Raw genomic sequence first — 15,806 nt, 5'->3', positions numbered from 1 at the left:
GTGTGAGGTGTTGGCAGGATTTCCCAGAGGCACTGGCAGGGTGAGTATGGTGGTGGTTTACCCCACTGCTGCAAGTTTTTGCCCTGGTGCTACTTTTTGTATGGTTAATTGTTAGCTAAAATGTTATTACTGTGAGGGACGTTGAGTACAGGCTCACACAGCTATAGTATTGCATGGGTTGTGTGTCTTTGGCTGTGTTTTTGGGCAGCTGCTTGATTCTGTGAACATAATTTTGATAAACAGCCTGAGTTTATATGGTCCACAAAATTGTGATATCATGTAATGTGCCAATAGCCTGAAAAAAGGATGAAATTGTTCCTAACTAATACTAAGAGCTAGATGGAGAAGTGGCCCAGGGCATTCATGTTTTACCACGTTTTATCAAGAAATTTAAATATTACCCCTTACTATGGACTTAGCTGAAATAAAGCTCCCTGCCTTAAATTATTACCCTGGGAAGAAGAGCAACCTGTGTACTGAAGAGTAGCAGCTACTGTATCTGGGTTCTCTGAAAAACAAGGTGTCACGTGCAGTATGTGTCTTGTGACCTGATTCCATAGCTACTAGGTGAAACATTAGATCATTATAGAGGGGGCAGTGGCACAATTAGCATTTTTTTTAATGTGTCACATGGAAGATGAGCCTCAAGTCAACACCAGAATGAGAAAATGCTGTTTGTTCCCTAGTTAGTCATTGCCTCATCATCTCCTGCTGTACTGCAGTTGAGGTGCACAGCAGATGACACAGTGTTTGTATTCCATGGTCTCAGGGTGAGCAGTGGAAGATTTTAACCAGACTCTGGAAAAACAGATCTGCTCAGTGACTTACAGACCCTTGTTACAGACTGTTTAGTGTGCTCTCTTCTGAACCTCATTCCAATGCTTGTGTACATCAGTGAAAATATTTCTGTTGATTTTAGGAAACATGATGTAGTTTTGTAGGCATTGGCTACCTCATGAACAATAGTTTACTTAAAACTACAGAGTTGAGAAAAAAAAATCTTTGCAAAACATTTCTTAGGGAATAATGAAGCAGTTTCTTGCAATTGTAAGTTATTTTCTTATATAGAGAGATTTGTTAAGCATATCAGTGATGCAACTAGCACAACTAGAACGTGCTATTTCATTATACTTGAAAGAAGCTATGTTTTGTCATTGTTTGGTGGCATAAAACAATTTAATTTTTTTTTTCAATAGTGAAGAATTTGCAGTTCTTTCTGCTGCCCACCCCCCCACAGTTCCATGGGCTGCTTTGGGTTAAGAGAGACCAATAGGTCTCCTCTCCTTTTCTCAGTTCCCCTTCTTGGCTGGTGAGGGATAATGGGGTGATAGAGCAACTGCTAGAGTTTGTCCCTGGATCTGGGCTAAATGTAGACAGTGATTTAATGGAAAAACTGGGCAGCTTCTGTCTCTAGACTCTGCCTGCACCCAAGGAGGGAATAAGGCAGGTTTAGGGAACCTCTGCTCAGTAGGTGTTCTGTGACCTGCTCTCCAGAGTTAACCTGGAAAATGTCCTCTGTCTTCTCAGGTGGTGTGTATCTACAGATACGGTGCATGCATTTATAAGCAATGTACACTGCAGGTGCTGATTTTCAAAAGCAGGCTGCAGTGTCCCTACTTGGCTTTCAGTAGAGTCAGCATTTGGTTTGGTTTGTTTTTCAAACACAGTGGAATAGAAATTATGCTGTATATCAGTCATTGTTAGGTTCAATAGAGTAAACTGTAGAACAAGATGCTGTACTAAGTGCAGCTATCTAATAGTATCAGAATAAGGATATCTAGTCACTTAACCCTAGATCATAGAAATATTTGAGTAGATGGAAGTGTTTAAGCTCATTGAAGCAGCAGTAGGCCAGGTCTCTGATCCCCCCTTGTTGCATGGAGGAATGGCAGTGATAAGGTCAGTGCTTTTCTTGATGCCGCTGTTGAGCAAGAAGGTAGAATGAATGCTGAAAACCTTATCCTTCACTGGGATTCATGGCATAGGAGATAGAAATGCTATTCCTAGGTGCCTAAAATAATCCGCAGTCTAGCCTAGTGAATGGTTATCTTGTGCATCTCCATCTAGATGCAGGTGCTGTAACCCATCTCTGCATTTGACTTAATGCTTCATTATGAATTCTGAAGCTTCTCCAGACCTTGAAGATTTATTGTAATTCAAGCCTTTTCTTACTTCTTCCAGGAAATGCAGCTTGATGTTTAACACTTTTTAAAAGAGCTTTGAAAACATACTTCTGAATGTTTTCACTTTTATTATTCACTGTTTTTTGCAGAAATAACATATGGAAATTACTGAAGTGCTGCCAAGAAACTCTTGGTTTGTGAGCTATATAGGCCAGGGAATTTGGGAAGACTATGAATTATCTGAAAGGTTACCCAAATCAAAGCAAATCGTATCAGTGTATTTCTCTGCATGTCTAGAGGAAAAACAAGTTGTGAATGTGCCAATGTACAATAATTCTCTTACATAGATGTAGTAGCACCCTTCACAGTTAATGTTGTGCCAGAGGAAATGACTTGGGTTTTTATTCCTTTTCAGTAATGTGGAAAGTATGCCATGGGAGCAAGCAGAAAGAGTTTTTTTAATGGAAGAGAGGAGGGAGAAACTTTTTGGAAGGGATGCAGAGAGCATCAAATATAATCCCCTTGGTGGTGTGCCACATTCAGCAGCGCTTAGGGACTGGATTTTCTGAGGCACTCAGTGTTTGCCTAACTGTGTGCTCCTGATGGAAAGAGTGATACCATGTCTGTTCACGTCTGTGGCAGCAGTCAGGCCCACTCTTGCTCGCTTTTCAGATGGTTTATTTCTGCATTTATGACTTCAGCACAGATAAAAGTCTGTAGACAGCTGTGAGTGAGACAGCGAATCTATCCAAACTCCAATGGGATTTAAAACCTCTCCTGAGAGTGCTATGCTGAAACATTTTCAAAGTAATTCCTCTTTGTCCTTTAGTCTCTGAAAAGGCTACCAGTGAGTAGGATCTGGAATCAAGAGGGGAAAAAATAAGTCTACAGGCAAAAGGTTGGTTGATGCAGGAGTGATGACTAGCTGAAACCAGATGTAGGAAGAGCATTTACAAGTCTGGCATGTTTTAACTTCAGATTAAGTCAGATAAATGAATCAAACATGATGCATGGACTAGTTTACAGCCCCTGCATATTTGAGTCTGTCCAGGTACTAGTTCCTGATGTTTTATGGCTTAACACATAGTGAGGTGAACATGTCCTTGGAAAGATGGCTGTGATTTTAGCAGTATTGTTACCTAAACCAGGATAAGGAGCCTTGATACTTCAGGATGCAAATACCCATGTCATAATGATCAGAATGAGTCAGAAATGATAAGCCAGGCAAACTGAGAACAGCTGTGACTTGTAATAAACAAGCTGATAATTTTGGGAGCTGAAGAGTTATATTTGAGTGGTTCAGTTTGGGTCTAGGAGAAGGTTATTGTCAGTCAAATCTATGAATGGGGCAGGGCATTTTGCCAGCAGTTTGTTTTAGGAAAGAGGACTACCAGGAAAAGAGCAGCCCTGCTTCTGCCAAGTATGGGACCATCTCAGCCATTCTTTTCCTGGTTATGAGGGGGAATGCCATCACAGGTGTGGGATTGGCAGGAAATCCAGTGGCATTGCATTTAAAATTTTGCAGAATGCGTTAAGAGGTATATTGGGAAAGTAGTAAGAACAGGCCATCTGTGGTCTGCTAATTTTTGAAAAGTTGCTCTGTTGTTAGTGTTGTTCCTTCAGAGGATTGCAAGCAGTCATTCGTAGCCCTTGTGCCCATGTGTGCAGTGTGTGTCTATCTTTGTGAGATTTTTTTTTTTAAAGAAGTTCATTATGGGCAGAAATACTGTTGCTCACTGACAGCATACTGATGGCAACCAGGCTTTCTTCAGGAGAATAGCTCACACAAACTCACTATGTTCAGGTAGCAGAGATAAAAGTAAAAAAGGGCACTTGAAGAAAAGGAGGGTGCTTAGAGAATGTTTGTTATTTCCAAGCTTTCTGTACTGTTTTAATTAAAATTACAAAATACAGAACTATGGCAGAGTCTAAAGAATGACTTGTCTTTTTGCTGTATTCATTATTTGTTATATACAAGTGACATGATCTTGCATTATTTGGAAAAAATAAAACAAAACCATAAACCCTTTCTGCATCCAGAAGAATGATGGAAGTTAGAATCCGTTTTGCATAATCCCCTCACTTTTTGCTTGTGGATACAGCTGTGCTAACACAATGCAACATTTGAGTTGAGTGGTCTGCCAAATCCTGGCACCAATGATAGTTTTCAGACTGAGGCTCTTATTTGATAAATTTTCAAAGTGATACTGTGCTCTGTTGGATCTATGAAGTACTGGAAGTAGGCTTTCAGTTAACTTCTCAGAGGAAATACTTTCAAAAGGCAAAGTTTAATTTTGCCAAGAATCCGATAGGGTTGGAGTAATGAGACAAAACAGAGCTTTGTAGGTTAGAGATGAACTCAACCTGCATTACATGGGGTAGTGCAAATGTTCTAGGAGAACAGGAAAAGGAAATGCATGAAGATGCTTACATGCTGAAAATCCAAAGTTTTGTGTGCATCTTTTAGCATATTCTCAAGCATAAGTTTGCATTTTGGAATTAATTTTTTTCACATTTTTAAAAGATGTAAAATGTATTTATCCTTCCTGTTTCTGGAAGGATGAACCAGAAAATGAGTTCACTGAGTTGAATGGTTTATGTTTTTCTAATACTGTACATTTATAAATTGATATTCTAATTTGATTGTTGGATTATGGTAATTCACCATAGGTTTTTAGGTACATAGATAATAGGCTCTATCTAGCTCCCGTGTATTTCTGGCTCCCATGGATATGTTATGAGATAGTAGGGATTATATTTGAGCTCGCCCTCTGCACCACACTACTGGTGAAGTGGGATGGCCTAAAGACTACAGTTTCAGGTCTCAGCCAGTGTTCGTTAGTCTTCTGACATCAGCTAACCTATATCAGTGTATACTTAAGGGCTGGACTGATATTTTCTCCTGTTCTTCCTGGGCTGCAGAACAGTAAAACCCTTTTTTGTTTGCCTAAAGTAGTTCCTGTGAATGTCTCCATGGCCTTTACAGATTGAGAATGAAAGAAGACAGCCAGTTTGTTCAGTGGAATAACTGAGGCTTAATATATATATATAGGCTTTATATATATATATATATATATATATATAAAGTGTTCTGCTAATTCTGCTGGTCAGCCAGCCCAAGGAATGCTGCAGATATCTCCTTCCTTCTGTGGTGCCATTAATTGAGTCTCCTCCCTCTCTCCTTTTCTCAGCACTTGTACGTAGGTAGTTTCTTCCTCAGTCAGATCTTGTTAGGTTGGCTGAAAGACCACAAATCACAGTTGGGAACAGTTGTATAGCCTTGCTTCCTTAGGAAGCAGAGCAAAGGTGGGGTAAAAAGGATTGAGGGCAAGGACTTTTAAGTTCCCCAGATTGCTGTGGCCTTTGTTTTCCAGTTCAGGGGAGGAATATGGACCGTCTCATCTTTGCTAGGACTTTTAACTAAAGAAAATGGGTTCGTTTGCCTTGTAAAAGCAAAATTGGAATGAGAGGATTAAAAGGAAGAATCCTGAGAGGTGCAGGAAGAAGGCAGTAATCAACACTACTATGGTTAAGCGTAATAGTGTGTTAAAACACCAAATAAGGTTGCAGAAGAGTGAGGAAAATGGGAACTATTTTGGCAAGTCAGAGGTCTCAGTTACATCCAGGCACTTGAATGGTGCTCTGGCATTCCCATGTAAAGGAAAACCAGGAGGAGAAGAAACAGTGAAAGGATTTTTTGAAACTCACAACTTGTGTGGGTGTCAGCATCCACGGAGTTTCATTGCATTTCAGAGGAACATGACAAGCGGACAGATCTTTCTTTACCCTACCCTCTCCTGTCCTTGACACACTCAGGCTTTGTCCTGGGTTTACGGAGCTGTGGGAAGGCCACATGCGGGAGACCTGATGCTGCTGGAGGCAGCTGGAGCCATGGGGCTCAGGCACCTGCTGTTGCCTCAGAGAGCTGGGAGCTGTGCAGTGCCCATAAGGTGAGGCTCTGGCTGCTTCAGCACAGAGGAGCACATGCTCCTTCACAAAGGGTCATGTGAATTATAAAGTGCTCATTCAGCTTGATGACACTTTTGGATGGGTTCCTGAGCAGTCCCCCAGGCAGTGTCTGAGTAAATCTGTCTTTGCTCTCTGCCTTGGTCATTAAAACAGAGAGAAGAGAGAAACTGTGTCTACAGTGGGTGCAGGAGAAGACACTTTGCTGTCTTCCTTCACCTGGATTCCTTGTCAAAGAAGGCAGACTTCTCCTTTCTGACAGCCTCATTTTGTCCAAACTCAACACAGCCATCTTCAGAGCAATAGTTTTTCAGCATGTTCAGGATCTGAGTAAGAATCAGATGTGGCCAGCTGTGTGGAGAAATGAAACCTCCTGATGGTGGGTTTGGTCTTATGCAGCTGTTTCTGTGGACTGTGTGGAGGTACCTCTGACATCCGAGGCAGGTAGGGTCCCACCTGTAGTGTCTGGAGTGTTGCACTAACCACTGGCCATACACTTTACCAGTGGGTCTCAATGTCTTGATGGTGTAAAAAAAGCATATGCACAAAAAAAATAACCCCAAAACAAACAAACGAAAAACCCCAAATACAAAGAAACCAACACAAACAACAGTGTTGGCCACTGTGCTGATTTTAATCAGAAATAGAAAGCTCTAGTCCTTGCTTTTCTCAGCTGAGGCTCAGAGCCATACAGATCGTAATGACAGTACATAAATAATAACAGTAATAGCAGCTATGAAAAAGTTTAGAGCTTCAGGACCTTTTATATGCAAAATAAGCAGTGGTCTTGTCTGAGGCTTTCCTCTGACTTAAGAATAATTCTGCTCTTTGAAGGGCAAACTGTGTGTGTTTGCATTCTTCTGTGTGTTTGAGTGTAGAAGATATAAACTTCTGTTTTGAAATAAGATGAATAAAAATCTTGGCATGGCCTTACTTTTTGTAACAGGATTTCATGTAGATATTTAAAAAGAAAAAAAAAACAGAAAACCCCCCCACTAGATTTCCTGTGAAGGAGGGAGTTGTTTACAAATAGAATGATTGATGACTGAGATTACAACTGCATGGCTCCTAACCTCCTAATGTAATGCATTTAAAATCTGTTTTTATTTGTTGGGGGCTTTTTGTCTTCTATGGAATCAAAATTGGTGATGTCATAAAGAGGATAGCATCAACTTGGAAAACTGAATTTTATTCTAATTTCTTTTTGGGTTTCTTGGGTCTCCCTCTACCTGAAGTCTTTCAGGTGCAACTTCCCTTTTAATATTTGATTGAAACAAAAAAAAATATTTTATAATTAAAAAGCTCTTGTTATATGAAAACCTTAAGATAGTTTAGAATAGCCAATATCAACTAACAAGAGTCTCTAGAATGTTTGATGTTCCCTAGATCTGAACATCTGTTTTGTAACCTTGGGCATGTGGCAATGGAGGACAACAGAGCTCAGCAGATGTAACAGCACCTGCAAACCCCCCACCTTAGTAGACTTCAGACTCTTACAGGACTGGTGAAGTCAAATTAGACAGACTTTAAGCAAAGCAACAGGGCTTTAGAAATCCCAGTGCTTTAGAATATATGCTGATTTACAAAGAAAGTTTGATTTCTTTTTTTTAATTTTTTTTTACCCTCAGCACTGTTCTTTGTAGTCCCTTGGTCATCCTCTAGTGTTTGGGTTTCACAAGAATGTAGAGTTCAGCAGTATTTTTTTTTTTTCTTTCAACCTTTAAAGTCTGTAGACACTGTCTGGAAAACAGACTGGTTCCCGAGCTTCCTAGCATGGCTGCTTTTTAAGCAGAATCTAAGTGGAAAAATGTAACCTTTCTAGTGCTCTTGTGGTATGACCTCTGGAAAGAGAGTGAACAATTTAAAACTTCCTGCTACGTGTTAAAACCAAGAGAAAATGTCTCTTTTCTCGTGCTTCCATTTCTCACCCTTTTCCGGTACTTGTGCTTGCCAGGGCTTTTCATTTAACCCTTTTTGCTTTTGATCTCCTCCTTCCTCTTTGGTCCTGTTTGCCCTTGTTGTGGGGCCAAGTCTGTATGGGTCAAATTTTTTTTTTTAACTTTCAATTTTCTCTCTCCCAGCTGCTTTGATTTGCTCAGGCTCCATCTGCAGCCATGCCACTAAGATTGTTTTTCACTCCTTCATTTCAAATTCTGCTTGCCTAAAATCAGAAGTTCTATCTTAGTCCAGAATGTCTTGTACCTGCAATATCTGCTGTTCAGGTAGCTGAAACTTCCAACATAACCACATACAGTGTGATCAGTAAATGTGTGAGCAAGGAGAAGAGTTAACATACTTAATTGTAATTATAAATAATTATATATATGAATAAATAAATAATAAAAATCCTAGAAGAACTTCTTAAGCATGCAGCTTGGCTTCTGTTTAGTTCAGGAGTTTGTTCAGAAATTACTGGTGTGAACTGGCTGTGACTTGATACGAACTCTACTGATCAGCCAGAGATTACCCCTGTGATGTTTCTTGTTATATGCACGTTCTACTTGTGCATTGTATATTTATTAAAGTACACATTCAGATTACCTGATGGTGGAAAATGCAGCTTCTTCCTAACTGCATCTTTAGTTTCTCAGAATACCTAATTTTATTTTAGGAACTTTAAGCAGGATTTTTTGGGGGGTGTTTATGGTTTGTTTGTTTGTTTTGTGGTTTGTTTTCCTATTATGCTGAGTTTTTGTTGCTTTGTTTTGTGTTTTTTTGCATTCACGGTAATGTGTTTTCTCCCTTGTGGGTGATTTTTAATTGTTTTCCCCCTCCTGATTAGCCCCATTAATACTGTAGTAGTTGAGAGCAGTTCTTAGTGATTAGTCTTAACATAATGTTTTCTTTGTACTTCACATGGAGGTCAAGCAAACAAAGCAATCATTATGCTTTAGCATTCTCTTTTAAATGAGCACATTAAAATCTACTTAGATCAGCTGTGAAGAGAAGGGAGAAACATGGAACTCCAAGTATTACTGTCTTTTTGTAGTATTTTTTTGAAAAATAATAGACTAAAGGGATACGTAAGGGTTCTGGTAGGGAATAAATGGCACCCTGTTGCTGGCGGAAAGGGCTTTGGCAGGAGGTTTGTCATGACTGTTTTTGTGGCTTAGAAAGGAATTTCCTACAGACTGGACTAACCATTGAAAAAATGTTTCTGCTTTTAGGAGTTCAAGGCATACAGTAGAGTCTTCCCGGGGAAGATGTCGTCTTTGACAATGAAAGCCCGTTGTCTGGACAAGAGAGGAAGTTTCTTTAAGGTAAATGAGATATTTATACAGAACATAAAGCGCATGGTTTTATTTGAAATGAGTCTGTGATATGCAGAAAGCATGTCTGTAGAATGGGAAGCACTTCACTGGACTTTTCTTTTTACAGGTAGTTTTCAAGGTTAGATTACTGTCCATTTATTTAATATGTATGTTGTTTTCCTGTATGCTGAACAGATTATCTGATATAAAAATTATGGATTTCTTTGCTGCTAATGCAGAGAACCTAGGCTTTATTGTTCATAAAATCATTAGTTTTCATAAACTGGATTGTGAGGTTTAAAGTTGCAGTAGGGTCTTATGATTTCCCTTATTGGATTGAAAATGGTTTAATTCCCTTGTATACTTCAAAAAAAATTGGCTTCTTGGTTGTGTATAATCTGAACCCTCACAGAAATACTGTATTTGTATTCTTAATGTATATTTCAGTCCTTTTGGTGTTTTGGTGGCTTTTCTTTGTTTATGGGTTTTGTTTGGTGATTTGATTTTTTTTTTAAAGTATTTTTTTAAGTATTTTTGAAATACTTTGAAATATTTAGCCCAGCTTCCTGATGGTACAGGCACTGAGAGCTAGTTGTTCTTTTCTGTCAGGGACATGCCTATAGAGAGAAAACAGAAATAGTTCCATTTTGTATTTCTGTATTCTAGGGGCTGTTCTGAGCTGTTGTGGTGCTTACAGCACTCCTAATAGCATATTCCAGTGAGAAATGCTGAGTGAGAGCCCTTCTGACTTACCCCCCGTACGCCCCTGGGTGACACCTGGGAAGTGGCATGGGTAGAGGCCTCTCTGGACTTGAGGTGGTGCTCAGAGCTGCAGGGAGGTAGAGCCCTCAGCTGAAGCATCATCAAATACTCTCTGAAACTCTTTAGAAATGCATTTTTCCATGGGTGTGTCCCTCCAAGTTTTGCCCCTCTAACGGGACTACAACTGGGAGATGGAACCTTGAGACCAGCATAAGAAAGAATGCACTTCATGTTGACTGCCTGCATCCTGTTCCATGTGAGGATGGTTAGGGCTCTGTGGGATTATGTAGAAGGCTTTGAGAGCTGCAGTGAGCTAACTGTTTTCTAGGGGAGTGTGGGAACATGTGTTTTTAGATAACAAAGCGACTTCATGCAGTGGAGAGGCTTCAGAGAGCTGTCATCTTCAGCAGCTTCATGGTCCTGTTGCAGTGACACATGTACACACAGAAGGGTTTGGTTCAAATATTGCATGTTTTCTTTACCTTAAAGCCATCCTACCAAGCAGATCCCTAAGCAGCAGATGATCATCACTGCAGTGACAGCTCTCCTTCCTCTTTGGGTGATCCAGAGCTTCATGTGGTCCGTGGTAAACAGGGTCTTCTGGGGACAGGAATCACTTCTCAGTTTTGCAGTGCACTTTTGTTACGTCTCATAAGCACAAACATCAACAGCCATATAGGGAAAATGGTCATGTTTTTAAATCATAGTAAGAAACTCTGGTGGGAATATTTCTAGGTTATCACTTATGCATGAGCTGAGGGAATCATGATGTCAGGGACTGTCAGCATGTACCCATGTAATTTTCTGCAGTCCTATGGAATCTTCTTGTGTGGAAAATAGATACTGGAATAGCTGTTTTGTGCACCCCCGGTTCATGATGTCAGGATTCTAGTTCTCAAAATGATTCAGAAATACCTGAGCAGCATCAAGACACTGGATTGTTAAGGCCATAAGAAGCACTGACAATTAAGAAACTAAGGTCATCCTAAATTTTCCTAAGTACAGGAGAATGCCCTCAAGAATAGTGGGAATAAAAGGTGCCTCAAAGCTTACCTCTCAGCACCTCTGGGAATCTGTACTGCTCTAAACCTCAAGCATCTAATTGGAAACTGCTGGCGGTTGGTGTACCCAGCCTGTGTGTAGTGTATGCTGTGTCTGTATGTGTTTGCACTTCTGTGTGCAGTGAAATTACCTTTCCTTTCTTTCCCTCGTACATGTTTGTAAAATCATGACAACAGTCGCATTTGTTGCAGCTCGATGGGTGGGCACATCAGATTTTTGTGTCATTTTAATTTGCCTTGTCTGTCGGTGTTTAGGAGACCTAGTAATTTAAGATGTAGCCTTTTACCCATGCTGACCTCTACTTCAGAATGCTCTTTCAGAAGTGCAGACTGTGCAGTGTACTTCTGCACATGGCTTTCATGTTGTGCTTGTTACTCTATAGTTGTCCAAGAAACCTTTGGCATGCCGGCATGCAGTTTCTCAGGGCACTTAAGTGCTCATGAAGAGGATCTTACCATTCTTGGCAACATTTACAAGAAAATTCATTGACAAATACCAGTGGGAAATTCCAACTTTTCTTTCTGATTCTTGAATAGTTCCCATCTCTGTAGCTTCCAACCTTGTCTTTGTTTTCTCAGGTTCTTCTTTTGACTATGAGTACCTCAGGAAAGCAGTACTGTCCTCATTTTACAAAAAGCAAAAGTTTGTAGTTTTATAGGCTGAATTCTCTGGAGTCTATACCTTGCAATTAGTGAAGGCTCAGAACCAGTAAGTAGTAAAAATGAAGCAAAGGTGAAGTTAGGTTTGGATAGTGCAGGGCTGGAATAGCTTGCCAATAGTCACAGAGGGAGTCTGTGGAAAGCAAGTAACTGAATATATGTCTCTGAGAAACATCCTTTTTACTGAACCATTTGCCTCACCAAAATGTTCCTACCTTTATTGAGCTGGCATCAGAGGTTTTACACCATAAAAGCTTTTCTGTCCCAAAATCAAACATCAGGTAAAGCTTTGTTGCTTACTGGTGAATAAGACACTGAATAATTTTAGTGGTCTTGGGAATTGGTAGCTCACTCTGCAAAGCAGACAAATTGCTGACACATATAAAATACTTCATTGTGTTCAGACATTTGGCCAAGTCTAGAAATAGCTTTCCCAGTTTGGTGCATCTCTGGCTCTTTGCCAGCTCATCACACAGAGTGCTCTATGAGGGTTGCTATGCTCTGCTTATCAAAACAGGAAGGAAAAGATGTGATGCCAAGAGGGATGCAGGTCTCCAGAAAGTATGAAAAATGAGACGCTGGCAGGAAGGGAGGGAGGCTGGTGAAGTGCTGAGGCTCATTTGTCCAGTTTGATACTGATCCTTGCTGTCTTCAGCCCTTGTTCCCTTGCCAGACTACTACCATTTCCTCTTTAGCTGTTGTAAATCTCAGGGCTTGGAAACATTCAGCAGTCACCTTGGCAGACGTTTTCAATATGCTCTCAGAAAGATGCTGGTTTTGTTAATTCTCTGTACAAGCTTATTTATTTTTTATTTTACTATTATTTATTATTAATATTAATTATTATTTATTAGTTATTATTTTTATTATTTATTTTTTATTTATTTATTTATTTTATACTTATTTTATATTTCAGCAAAGCAAACCAAAACAAACAAACAAACAAAACAACCCAAAACAAACCACCAAAACCAGGAATTCAGTTGCCATGCAGTGATGAATTATTTTTTCTAAAGCTATCCTGAAACAGACATCAAAGCCACCTGTCTTCCTCTTGGTTCTGGGAGACACTGAGTTGGGTGAGTAAGGAGACCGATAGCTAAGTGCTTGAAAGAGTCCAGCGCAGAGCTACTAAGATGATTAAGGGAGTGGAACATCTCCCTTATGAGGAAAGGCTGAGGGAGCTGGGTCTCTTTAGTTTGGAGAAAAGGAGACTGAGGGGTGACCTCATCAATGTTTTCAAATATGTAAGGGGTGAGTGTCAGGGAGATGGAGTTAGGCTCTTCTCAGTAGTGACCAGTGATAGGACAAGGGGTAATGGGTGTAAATTGGAGCATAGGAGGTTCAAGTTGAATATTCGAAAAAATTATTTTACTGTAAGGGTGACAGAGCCCTGGAACAGGCTGCCCAGGGAGGTTGTGGAGTCTCCTTCACTGGAGACATTCAAAACCCGTCTGGACACGTTCCTATGTGATGTACTCTAGGTGGCCCTGCTCTGGCAGGGGGGGTTGGACTAGATGATCTTTCGAGGTCCCTTCCAACCCCTAGGATTCTGTGATTCTGTGATTCTGTGATAGCTGTGCTGGGCTTCTGAGAGAGGCACCAGTTTGTGTCTGGTCTTGGGCATGTGCTTTCCCCAGTGCACGGCAGTGATGCATTTGTAGACAGAGCAGCTTTAGAGAGGTGACCGTAGTTCCTTGGGAGCGTGTTGCTTTGGGTGAACACACTTTCTCTGTTTCTTGCTGCTTAGATGATGTCCTGGAAGATGTAAAACATAAAAATGGAATATATGTGCTCTGGTGGCAGAGTCATGAGGAGGTATGCTTGTGGTCTGTATGTAGGAATAACAGTCACACTTGACAGCTTCCAAAAGCTGAGATCAGACTTGTTGAATGAACATTAATTGTTGACAATAAGCACTGAATGATAGTTATAAAAGGAAATCTGTGGTTTCAGATTTTGCATTTCATTATTTTGTTCATGGACTTCAGGAATGTAAACAGTTACAGTACATGGGTTTTTGTGGCAATCCAATGTCCAGGATAGGTTGGGTTAGAGATTAGTGTACTGGGATGCTATGTGAGTTCATGTTGTCTGAGTCATATGAGTCAATAATTCATATTTCAGTTTACAGTGGTTGTAACTTCTTTTTAATTTACAGAACAGTGCTTTATCAGAATGAAACTCTAAAGAACCTCAGACACAAAAATGGTTAGTTATTATGTTATATAAGGTCTCCTTTTAATTTTGGTGGGGTTTTTTACTTTTAATTAATCCATCACCTGAGATGTCAAACTTCTGAATAAATTTTGTGTCATGTAAATCTCTTCTTCAGAAAGTCTTGGGGCTCATGTATGTTTTACACAAGGATGAGCCCCTGAAAATATATACATCCAATTCTGTTGTTTTGAAACTGATTCTTATGGCCTTGATTTCAAGTCTGTTGAAACCAACGGGTGAGCTTTCCCATTATTTTCAGGAAAAATAGCAGTCACTTTTTGCAAATGGAGAAATCTGACTGAAGAATTTCAGATATTGTGAGTCTTCTGCTAAGAAGAAGGCAGCCTTCTGCTCCTGCTTCTTTTCTCAGGGCTGGAATATTGCACACCCGGGATTCTTCCTGCATTCTGTAGAAACGTATTATTAACAGCTCATCTTGTTACAATGCCAATCATGCAAGTATCACGTACACCTTATAATGACCAGAAGTTTCATTGGTCCTAAATACTTCAGAAATTGTCATAAAATCATGAGTACGCTTTGTTATTTTATATAAAATAATTTGTCAGATGCTGTTGTAACAGTGTGTGTCAGGTAACTGCAGGAATACCCAAAGGATGCAAATCTCAAAGAGTTGTTTGTTTTGTTTGTTTTTTTAAAACAAGAGATGAGTAACTTTTTTTTTCATGGAAAAAAGAATTTAAGAAAAATAAGTTTCCATTTGCAGAAAATACTGGGAGTTTATTTTAGGAAATAAGGTTTTTATTCCTCAAGCTAAATGTTTTAGCTCAAGTGCAATACCTGCTGGTAGCTGGTGAGTCACAAGTTGATTGAGGAGTATGTCCTGTTCTGGGAGACTCTGTAGGTTGGGTTCAGGTTTGATGCTCAGCACTTGACTTGGTTTCTTTGTCCAGGATGCACTGACATTTCATAGGCTAAAGAAAGACTACCTTTTGCCATGGAGATTATGTAGGATACCCAAAAAATCTGGCCAGAGAATGTGAGCATAAGACTACTTAAGCATAGCATTTTATTTCTCTTCAGAAAAAGAAAAACTAGAATCATGTAACACAGAAAATAAATACAAATTAAAGTGTTAGGATTACAGTGTCTTCAAGATAAAACTGTTCTGCAGTGCTCACCTTATGCTTTTCTGATTTAAAGCATTTCTAAGTTAAAATCTGGTTTAAAATATTTGTTTTCAAGAACTTTAATCTTATATAGGCAAGTACTTTTCCCAAACAGAGTTATTAAAGAGGCTGAACACGGCAGGCATACAAAAATAACTAAAAATAACTTCCAAAGATAAATACCAGGAAGAGGAAATCCTAATGTAAGTAATTGATAAGCTGTAATTAAACCTGGAATGGAATTTGTTCAACAAAGCTGTGCTCTTTTTTCTTCCATAGACTTGTCACACTTTTATTTAAAAATGGCAAATTGCATATTTCTTTCTGAACTGTGTTACTTTCTGAGCATATATTTATTAGGGTTTTTGACTTGCATTTTGTATATCTTGATACAAGTAACAGAAGAAATCTGTTGTCTCAGTATTTTAGAATGCAGTTAGTTATTTAGAAGAGCCTTTAATAAGGCCTATTGTAAGCTGAGACTCAAACATTTTTTTTTAATTGATCTGAATAACACTGTACAGCAAAGGAGGGTGGGAATTTCTGAGGTAGCAGAAAATGTCCAGTAGAACAGAACAGGAAAATGTTGGCTGCAATTCTTTGAGTAGGCTGCTGTAGTGAGCTACCTGACAC

General features: G+C 39.6%; 1 protein-coding gene across 6 annotated transcripts in view; it reads left to right on the top strand.

Annotated features, from left to right (window-relative positions):
• Positions 1–15,806, top strand: part of RIN2 (Ras and Rab interactor 2) — a 66,377-nt gene that overhangs the window by 16,814 nt on the left and 33,757 nt on the right. For 3 of the 6 annotated variants that reach the window (XM_030446713.1, XM_030446714.1, XM_030446715.1), the window contains exon 2: positions 9,257–9,349. The exons of 1 other annotated variant lie outside the window; for it this stretch is intronic. In XM_030446713.1, the coding sequence (XP_030302573.1) occupies positions 9,257–9,349 (93 nt within the window). Of the gene's footprint in view, positions 1–9,256; positions 9,350–13,984; positions 14,035–15,806 lie in introns of those variants that run through there. 2 more of the 6 variants (XM_030446718.1, XM_030446719.1) reach the window with 2 other exon arrangements.

The sequence above is a fragment of the Calypte anna genome, chromosome 3, assembly GCF_003957555.1.
Source record: "Calypte anna isolate BGI_N300 chromosome 3, bCalAnn1_v1.p, whole genome shotgun sequence".
NCBI lineage: Eukaryota > Metazoa > Chordata > Aves > Apodiformes > Trochilidae > Calypte > Calypte anna.
This window is presented reverse-complemented; position numbering and strand designations above follow the sequence as displayed.